The sequence below is a fragment of the Magnolia sinica genome, chromosome 17 (genome assembly GCF_029962835.1).
Source record: "Magnolia sinica isolate HGM2019 chromosome 17, MsV1, whole genome shotgun sequence".
NCBI lineage: Eukaryota > Viridiplantae > Streptophyta > Magnoliopsida > Magnoliales > Magnoliaceae > Magnolia > Magnolia sinica.
The window spans coordinates 66833970-66845038 of NC_080589.1; the positions used below are offsets into that span (position 1 = coordinate 66833970).

General features: G+C 37.6%; 1 protein-coding gene across 5 annotated transcripts in view; it reads right to left on the reverse strand.

Annotated features, from left to right (window-relative positions):
* Positions 1-11069, reverse strand: part of LOC131231430 (cysteine--tRNA ligase, chloroplastic/mitochondrial-like) — a 28841-nt gene extending 17772 nt beyond the window's left edge. For 3 of the 5 annotated variants that reach the window (XM_058227604.1, XM_058227603.1, XM_058227606.1), the window contains exon 1: positions 10881-11069. In XM_058227604.1, coding sequence (XP_058083587.1) covers positions 10881-11047 — 167 coding nt within the window. In that variant the 5' untranslated portion in view covers positions 11048-11069. The remainder of the gene's footprint in view (positions 1-10880) is intronic. The other 2 variants (XM_058227605.1, XM_058227607.1) reach the window with 2 other exon arrangements.

Here is an 11069-nt window from a genome sequence, read left to right on the forward strand (position 1 = left end):
AATTAACATCCAGAAATTGGCATGAACGTAGTATTCATTATCAATAACAAAATATTTATCAGAAACAAAGCACGAGGGAAGTAACATAATTAATTGTCTCCTGAAAGTAAATCAATAGAACATGAATAATCCAAATATTTTCTTCTGTTCTTTTTTTTTTTTCTTTTTTTTTAAAAATCACTAAATATCATAGAAGAAAAGGTAAATAATGCAGCTTCAAGAAAGCGGGAATGATGAGCCAATACAAAGTGCCCATTACCCACACTTTGGCAAGGTTGCCACTTGTCAGCAACCTTGTTCACATATTGCAAATATTAGGGGTAAGAAAAACTACTCCCTGCAGGGAGGAAACAACTCTTATCTCAAATATATCAAAAGCTAATTTCCAAGGATCTTGTCCCTGCTCCATTAGAGAGGACAATCGTATGAGCACCACCATTGCCACTAATGTAGCTGTTGGGGTTGTGCCCTAGAAAACCAATGTGATTAGTTACGCATGGCATGTTGCATTTATTGAGTTAATTTCTGTGGAACATGTTTATGTAGGTTTGAAGAAAATACATCTGATGCTCTTGGGCAACTGAGATTGGACACAACAGCTTGGTGGCCAAGGGAGAGTTGTGGTCCATGGTTCTTATTACCTTGGCGATCACCATACAGGGTGAAAAATGCTATATAATCATTTATCTGCCAACCCCCATTGTGCAAAGCAAGGGTGAAATTTTGATTATGACATGCCATAGCAGTACCAATATGGCTATAAAGGCCCGATTCCTTTTTTTTTCAACTTTTCTGCAATGTTTTTTTTCTTTCCCACTTGTTTCTTGATTTCAACATTGGAGGAAGCTTAAAAACTTATTTTATACTAGATCAAAACCTACTTTGGATATTAAAACAACACATTTAAGTAAGATTTGAATTGAACTAGAATGAACCATTTTTTGGAAAAATTGGATGGGGAAGACTATCACTTCTTCTTTTTTCCTTCTTTTTGTTGCATTTCAAGATAATGGGCCGTAATGTATGATGCTTGATTTGTGTTCGAATAGGGCAATTGGGTTAACTTTTTGTATGTTAAGCCGATAAACAATATTCTTATCAAAGAATGTTATGATACACCATTAAATACAAGCAAAAAAACATGAAAAGATTGATTTTGGTGTTTTACATTTTTCATACTTTCTTTATAACTTTTCAAATTTTAGGCCAACGGAAATTTTGCACTGATATAGGTTGTCTAACACAAGTTTAATACACCTTGTATTGTATCATTTTTGTGCCCAACCAACATGATACTGATATTCAAAACCTTGTTTCTATGTGCCACACCCACATCTAGGAATGCTGTACTTATGTGGCCACAAAAAAACAGTGTAGTTCATTGTTACATTGGTTTCATTTATTAGCAGTGTCCCAAAGACTTGGCCACCAAGTTTGTAGTTATCTCAAATGTCATGACTCATGTCTATAACCTTTTATCATGGCATTGACATATGCTATTTAAAGAGAATTTTATCAGCCGACAATCTTCTTTAAGTGGTCTGGAAGCATTACCATTTGGTGGAGAAGCATGTGTTACTTATCTTGTCCTTGATTTGTATTGTTCCTACTGTTTTTCATGTTTATTCTCATGTCTGCTCATGGAAGATATTCCAACTGCAAGCATGTTTATATCAGTTCTTAACCTATATCTGCTGACTGCAATAGCCTATATAATGAATATGGTCAAGCTGTTGCAAAAGTCACGCCCCTTGGAATTGCTCGTTTCTAGTTAATGAGATAAGAAGAAAGGTTTTGGATCTATTTGCATCTTTTAATGATGTTTCCAGGGAGCGGTTCCATAAACTATCATCTTGGTAAGGAAGGTGTGTTGAGGTCCTCATTGTGTAATGGAAATCAACACTGTTACCTTAAGAGGTGAGTTCCGGCAGTACTACTGATACCACCATAAGCTTATAGTGGTACTGGAGAAATGTGGGGCCCACTTCATGTATGCAGGACATCCAACCTGTCCACTAGATGCATGAGCTTATGTTAAACCCCAGTTATAAAAAATAAGCCCAATCCAACATAGTTGGACCACATAACAGGGAACAAGATGGGGGAAACACCCACCTTTGACTTGCACTGGGGACCAGATGAGTTGCAAAACAGCCTGATTTTTTACCAGATCCTTTCAGGCCAGACGAATGGTCTGAATGGCCTGGATTTTATATAAACTATGTGGTGGGGGTAGCTGTCCACTCTCAACTTATTTCCTGTGGTGCAGCCTACCTGAGTTTTGGATCAGTCCGATTTTTGGTACCATGGGGTAAATTGTGGTCATGCATTTGATGGACAGGATGGATGTCCTTAATAGGAAACAATATTGAAGACCCAGATAGTAGGCTTGAGAAGCTTGAGGGGGAAATGTTGGTTGCATTAAACACGTTGGCCGACGCTCAATGTTGAGAGAGTGAGGCCTTTTAGGCTATGGTGTTGGAGATCCTCATCATGCTGAAGAAGTGTGATGAGGAGATGAGGGGTGATTGGGCTCTGTGAAAAGTGCTATGTCCAATGGGAGTATGGCCATGGGCTGTGCAGTGAAGGTATGAACACCAAACCTTTAGGACCTTCAACGGATCAAGAGATGCTAGGGAGTGGACAATTTCCTGCAGAAGCTGAAGCAACACTTTAAGGTCATTGGAGGATGAGATGACTAACATTAAGACCGCATCGATGTACCTCATGACACTTTCTATGGTGGATGAGGTGTCATGTGGACGTGGAATAGGGAACGTGCACAATCGACACTTGGGATGACTTCAAGAGGGAGAACAAGAAGCAATTCTATCTTGACAACATTGAATACTTGTCATGCAAAATCTCAAGCAGTTGAAGCAGACAAGCAATGTTTTCATAATTTTTATAGTATCGCAAATCACAAGGACTGAATCAAATCGTATCATAAATGATACAAACCCGAAAGGGAAAGCAAATAAATCAATAAGAATGGGAAAGATCCAACAATCCTCCATCCGGATGCTCGAGTTCACAAATGCAAGACTGTGAGCAAGCTCAACAGTCCTCTAATCTAGAACTAGAGATCACTTTCCCTCTCGTTAACAGCCATCGTAGAGAAAAGAAGAAAATTTCATAAAGAGAATATTGATCAAGTTGTCTTATTCTATAGGACATAGGTCCTATTTATAATCAACCTTACAATCTGTAATAAAAGATATGAAAACTAAAAATCTATGAAATAGGATATGAAAGAAAGAGCAGCTTTCCTAAATTAGAGATTTGAAAAAAAAAAAATGGGAAAGTAATGATGGCTAAAAAAGGAGGGCAGTCCTTTTCTTGTACACACGTGCGGAGGTGCACGTGTGAGATGTGGGACGATTGCATCAATAAATAATATTGTAACTTGTAATTTATTTTCAATTTTCTTAGAAAAAAATAAAAAATATATATGAAAAAAGAATATACATGAATAGAAAATTAACAAAACACATCAATGATCCAATTTCCATCAATATGCACCAAGACAATTAACATATAATGACATTATCAATCACCACTATTTTCTTGTGGTGTGGTCCACTTAAGATTTGGATCTGTCTCTCATACTGGATAGCGTGGATAAAATACATGGGAGCGGATTGGATACTGAACACTTCAGTAGCCTTTTGGCTGCTGAAGTGACGTGGCAACTTGTGGTTGGTGGAATACCAATAGGTTGTTCCCGTAATGAATGCTCCTGCACGTCACTTCCGTTAGCCTCCGTTTCCGCCGTGAACAGGTAAACCCCATTTTCAGTTTTTTTTCTTTTCTTTTTTTTCTTCACTCTGTCTCAGTTTTAGAAGGGTGAGAGCATCGCAGGACATATTCCAACGTGCCACTAACCAGGTAAGTTTCACTGTCAACATTCCATCAGTTGGATGGAGGTTTTGTGCTAAGAATATCTGAACGAGAAGATCCAACGGTACATATGCAATAATTTTTTTTTAAAAAAAAACATGGCCTTTATTTTGAGTTTACCAAAACGACTTTGATTATTATGAATTGTAAATGATTTTTGTATATTGTGAATGGTCAGGATCTATCACAGTTATTCTATATTAGCATGTGGGGTGCGATGGTAATTCTCCATTCACACTAGTGGTGTAGTAGCTATTCTCAGAGTAGAAGTAGAGAACGTCATGACCTATGACCGCATCATCTTCACTCTTTAACTGCTCTAGCGACGCTTCAAAGAAGAACCAACAAACATGGTATTGTGTGTTTACCACACGTAATAGTCGCAGCAACTCATAGAACACCAATCAAACTGATGTTTAATGAGACTTTTATCTCTTGCTTTAACTAAGAATTATCAGCTCAAAAATTCAATATTAAATAAATTACAAACCCAGCAACTACCACACACATGGCCGTTTTGGAGGTCAGCCGATTCGCCGCATATGCCAAAGCCTCCATGTAAAAGTAGCAACTACGGTGAAAACGCTCGGAGCCATTCTTATCCCATCGTTAGAATTGGAGAAGGGCCACGTACATAATGTAGTTCCAACCATCCAAGCCACCCCAATCCATTCAATCTGAATATCCTTGGCCACACAAACAGACCATTAATTGACTGGATTTAGTCATGTTTAGCTCGCAAACATCTGCCCCACCACAAACTCAAAAATTCTGCTTATCTATGTGTATGCTTCAAATATGCAATTACTCACATTAAAAGTGCCAATCCACCATCGCCTATTAGATAAATTGTAATCACGAACATGCACCCCAAACACCAATGGATTTGGGGCAGTTGCTATTGAAGTCTACGAGGAGAAGGGGATCTATCTTTTCTCTTGCCTGTCACGACTGAAGACTTGTCACCAAGAAGTTGAGATGTAAGAAGTTGATCAGATGCAGTCAAGAAGTTCTGCATATCATTCTCTGCAACAATGGTACCACAATCAACTGTTTGGATGGACAGAGTGATTAGGCCATTTAAATTAGCATCCAAACTTATAGGAATTTCACCCGGACCATCTGTTTTCCGCCTGTTTATACAAAGTCAAGTCCTCAATTCCTCACTGCCACATTCTCCTTCCATGGGAATGTGCCATGATCCTTTCTCTGACTCTTGGATGACCGTGGAATATGAGGGCGGCCATCTGAAGTTTCAAATCACCGTAAACCAGACTTGATGGCGCTCTTTCCACTTAAGAAAAAAGATGTTGCCTAAGAGTTCGAAAATGTGTTATGTTATGGTAGTGTCTTAGGACTTTATGCTAAGCTTAGAATAAGTGGGCCATGGCTTTCATGATATAAGCACAGCCTTGTATTTTGTTGACCATGTCCCTCAATCTTCATCACTGAGGTTGTTGTTTATTGTCCTGTCCGTTTTCTAGCATCTTCTGTGTAAAAAATAAAAAATAAAAAAATAAACCCACACTAGTCCTTGGTCCAAGTTTAGGGGCTAAATCCTAGATGTACGACCTATTGCCGGCCTTAGCACACCGATCAACATGCCTGTCACTTCACTCCATGGTCAAGACATTTTATTTTTCCTTTATTTCTTTATCCAAAAACCTATGCAACAATGATATCTTGCATTTGCATTAGCCTTGTAACTATGGATATTCATCTCTTGAAATTTAACCAACTGAAGGTTCGATAAATCTAAAAAAATATGATTTCCATTTCTTTGGGTTAGCATTTGAATGATTCTGACTTTACTCTATTTTGTGATTTTTACTTTTGTAGGTAGTGAAATGGATGATAACGCTTTTGAAAGTCAATCATTTTTTCAACCATGTCGGAGGTTAGAATTTGATGTTGAAATATATAATCAAGAAGCAAGCAAGCAAATAGAGGATCAAGAAGCAAGCCAACAAATAGAGGATCAAGAAGCAGAACAAGATGTACTAGTCATTGCATATGAAAAGTTTGATGAACAACCAAAAGTCGGAATGGAGTTCACTTCTGATGAGAGTGCATATAAGTATTACAATAGTTATGCTGGAAAGATAGGATTCAGTGTTCGAAAGGATTGGGTAAGAAAATCAGATGGGGTCAATCAACCGAAGAAGGTCGAAAATATGAAAAGAAGATTTTGTTGTTCTAAAGAAGGTCGAAAATATGAAAAGAAACAAATCAATCAACTGAAGTTTAATCGTCCAACTACAAGAACTAAATGTCAAGCAAGCATGAGTTTGAAGCTTCAGGCAAATGGAAAATATTGTTTAACCGGCTTTGTGACGGAGCATAACCATGAGATTGTTTCACCATCAAAGGTACATATGTTAAGATCACAAAGAGGCTTGACTGATGTTCAAAAAGCTGAAGCGGATATGGCGGATGATTCAGGAATAACACCTAAAGCAACCGTAGATTATCTAAGTAAGCAATATGGTGGTCGGGAAAATCTGGGTTTCCTACCCATTGATCATAAAAATTACTTACGGAAGAAGCGAATGAAAATAATGGAAAAGGGTGATGCAGGAGCTGTTCTAGAATACTTTCAGAAAATGCAAGTAGAGGATCCATCTTTCTTTTATACAATTCAAGTAGATGAAGATGATCAGATTACGAATATGTTCCGGGCAAATGCAAAGTCAATAATGGACTATGGCATTTTTGGAGATGTGGTTTGCTTTGATACCACATATAGAGTAATAGTTATGGGCAGCCATTTGCCCCATTTATTGGGGTAAATCATCATAAGCAAAACTATAACATTTGGTGCAGCCTTACTATACGATGAAACGATTGAATTTTTTAAATGGTTGTTTCAAACATTTTTAAGTGCGATGTCTGGAAAACAACCAATAACAATTCTAACAGATCAAGATGCTGCAATGGCTAATGCGATATCTTCAATGATGCCAGAATCATATCATCGTTTGTGTATATGGCATATTTACCAAAATGCTGCCAGCACCTTAACCATTTATTTAAAGGTTCAAAAGGTTTTGAAATTGATTTTAGTAAGTGTGTATATGATTGTGAGAGGGAGGAAGATTTTATGACTGCATGGAATGTTATGCTTGAGAAGTATGATTTAGTGTAAAATAAGTGGCTACATGTTTGTTTAAAGTAAAAGAAAAATGGGCTTTGGTTTATGGACGAAATACATTTTGTGTTGATATGAAGAGCACTTAACGAAGTCAGAGCATGAATAGTTTATTAAAAAAAATTTGAAATCTAAATACAATCCCTTGCGTTTCTTTACTCAATACGAACGGGTGGTGGCTGATCGACGATACCAGAAATCCATGACTGATTTTAGAATGAGGCAAAGTACCCCTGTAATGTTTGTTGATGCAAATATGTTAAAGGAAGCGGTAAAAGTGTACACTCCAGAAGTATTTGAGATATTTCAAAATGAGTATAAGAAAATTCTTAATGCTGCAATTTATAAATGTGATGAGTTTGAAACAGTTACAGAGTTTCAAGTTATTTATAACAACAAAGATGAAGGACGGACAGTTAGATTTGATTCATTAGACAGTTCAGTGACATGTAGTTGTAAGAAGTTTGAGTTCGTGGGAATCTTATGTAGTCATGCATTGAAAGTTTTAGATTATTATAATATAAAGGTGTTTCATCCCCGTTATATTTTGAAGAGATGGCAAAGAGATGCAAAGGTAGGTGTTGCTAGAGATCATAATAGTTCAAGAATACAAGCCGAGTCCAATATTACTTTAGGCAAGCGGTACTAATATTTATCTCGCAAGCTTCTTAAAATTGCGGCAATGGTTGGGGAACATGACGAGGTTTTCAAAGTGGCTAGTAGATATGCAGATAAATTTCATGATGTAGTGATAGAATGTATGAAAGGGATCAAGGAACCTTCGCTAAGGTTGTCTCAATTTATTGATGAAAGTGTAGATACTGAATGTGCATGCCTTCAGCCGACTGAATCTCTACATAATAAGCAAGCATGCCATGAGCCGATGGAAAAAAGAGATTACTTTTGTTGATAGTCTGAGTTCACAAACCGTAAGTGGAATTAAAGTAAAGCATAGAGTTGGGGGCAACTCTCGTGTGCATAAAAATCCGCTAGATAAATTAAAGAAAAAAAGATCCCGACATGAATCTATGCAACTACAAGAAAATCGAGAGAGACGAGAAATGGCCCAAGCACCAAACATCATGCACAATTTTTCGTTCCGACCTTCACATTATACTTTTACAATCCCCTAATTGCATCATTTCAATCAGGTATTATAGAAAACATATTTACTAAAGCTTGTCATATCATATGTTATTATTGTTTAAATTTCTTATTCTTTTTTTTTCCTTTCTTAGGGATCACATGTTACGGTGGCGAGTCCTTTGAATTACCAAGTGGATCCCATGTAGGACACAGTCATAATACGGTGGTGGGCTACACTCAATGTGGGTACCAACCACCTCATGTTAGCATGTTTCAACATAACCCTTTAACAATTGGAAATCAAGTAAACATGAGTTTTAATATAGTTGACTTGGTATATTACATTTAGCATTCGTATCACTTATGCTTATTGGAACTTCCATTATTATGTTTTTACTTTACTAGAGTTCGAAAGTTACCGAATTCAAAATACCTGAGAGTGGCCCTAGTGGATTTATGAATGTTCCTTTAGTTACTTCTGGTTACCAACCAAACATCAACTTTTACCAGCAAATTCACTCAAGCAACTCACAATTATTACATTTATGTCAAGACCCATCTCAAGGAAACATCGTGGTTAGTTAGGTAAAATTGAAAATTTTTAACTCCCATGATATTGAATAAACTTTATCAATTTAGATATTGCAAAATATCTTATTCATTTAAGTGTGAATTTTGTTATGCAGGACAATGACATTCATTCATGAGCAATATATATGGAACTTTTGTTGCCCCAGTTTTTTTATTGGCGCCCATCGAAACCGTTGGATGGATTACTATTTTTGTGCAGTTTTTTTTTTTTTTTTTTGGATATATATGATAGGTGTGGCTCTTTTTTTTTTTTTTTTTTTACCTGAATAATTGGATTGATGGTTCATTTTGGGTAATTTCTTCAATTATATTATTTGGTGGGTCAACATGCTAAAATGGCATGCACAAACAAGTATCCATAAGCCCATGTGGCAGTTACTTGCACGTGGATTTCTCTCTAGTCATTAGGCAGGTGGAGAGATTGTCTACTCTGGTGCTTTGAAAAATGTGGACAATCAAATCAGCCATCCAGACAGTATTAAAATCACTTTTGCATGGGCCATCATGAAAAATACACTACTAAAAGACTCTATAGAAGATGTGATCTTAGAACACTGAATCGCTTCTCTAGAGCTCTCAGAATGCAGTGAAACTTCAATTTCTCATTTTTCATTAGGTCACTTATTTGCTACACAAACTGTGGATGCATGTGTACAAGATGTGGGGCATTGAATAAGTTGGATGGACAGTGAGTGTTCCTTTGTCCAAAAAGGTTTGGCAGCTTAACTAAGTGGACCACCCATTCAAGTTGACAAACACTGCACAGCCAGTCAAAAGATACGCAATTTCACAATACGCGCTTTATATAATATTCATCTCAAGGAATACCTAACTTCGACACATGAAACAAACAACTGAATTTGAGCAAGTCAATGTTAAAATATGGCCTATGGCCAATGTCTAGCTAATCAGTTCCTAGCAATAAATTCAACCTAACGGCAATATGTTAATAGTCATTGGTAGCAATAAAAGTTGAGCGCACAATTAAGTTTTTTCTTATATAGGCCTTGTCTATGCCTTGTTATATGTTAGGTATCACGGTCCTAAAAAAAATATAGACATTCTTGATAATTCCGGCCTGTAAAACTAGAGTCATCCTAGTCTCATTTACTTGATGAGAATAGCTTGAATGGGACAATTTCACTTGCAACATACCATTGGTGTGAATTCAATCTGCTCCCTTGTAGAATAAGCTTATTCTACAAACGTTGCAGAGAAAGCGTAAAAATTAATTAAAAAACTTTGATAAACTAGCAGAGTACGATGATCCATACTCCTACATGTAGAAATTGTTATCACAAGTCACATAAGTAGCTCATCAAAATCCGTCTAATTAGTGGGTCCCACTCCCACAATAGATGGGTCATAACCCAAATCGGATACTAAATAAAGGATTCTAACTAGATCATTGGTGTGAATTTAAAAGACAGTCGAAAAACAAAAGTAATCAATTTTTCATGTGTAAAATGGGTCCACAATCTGGGGTTTAATTTCAAAAACAGGTATGGCAAGTGCACCATGTCTCATTGTTTATCAGAAAAAAACAAACATCGCATGGGCCATCCGGTCACTCTCCTTGGGAAAATGTGGGGCCGACACTTTTTCTCTAGACCATTGATCAAAAGTTTCAGATCTTCCAATCATGAAGATTTTCAAACCAGAGACCATCAGTTGTGTATCCACTTAGATCAACGGTCCAAATCGCCGATCACGAAGCCATATCAAAGTAACATATTTCATCCGTCTGCAGATTGGAGCATATCCCAGCCGTGAAAGGCGGCAAGATTTAGGTGAGCCCCACATCTAAGAAAGCAAACCAAATTGAGTCAGACCACAAGTTTGAAAATGCCAGCCAAAATTCTCTCTGGCCGTTAAAATTAAACACATCACCTATTCACGGCGGAAACGGAGGCTAACGGAAGTGACGTGCAGGAGCATTCATTACGGGAACAGCCTATTGGTATTCCACCAACCTTGGTATTCCACCAACCACAATTTGCCACATCACTTCAGTAGCCAAAAGGCTACTGAAGTGTTCAGTATCCAATCCGCTCCCAAAATACATACATAATGGTGGGGCCCACAGAGCACTGTCCAGCACTAGCTACTGGCAGCGTCAGCAGGCAATCCGCATCAGAGAGAGAGAGAGAGGTACCTGTAGAGGAGATCAAAAGCAACGTAGGCCCGAGCATGACCTACATGGCTGAAATCGTAGGCAGTCACACCACAGACATACATGCCTACTTTTCCGGGGATTTTGGGCTTGAAAACCTCCATTTGTTTGGTCATGGTGTTGAAGATCCGGAACTCTGGATTCCCCATCCCAATCTCCTCCAAACCCCAA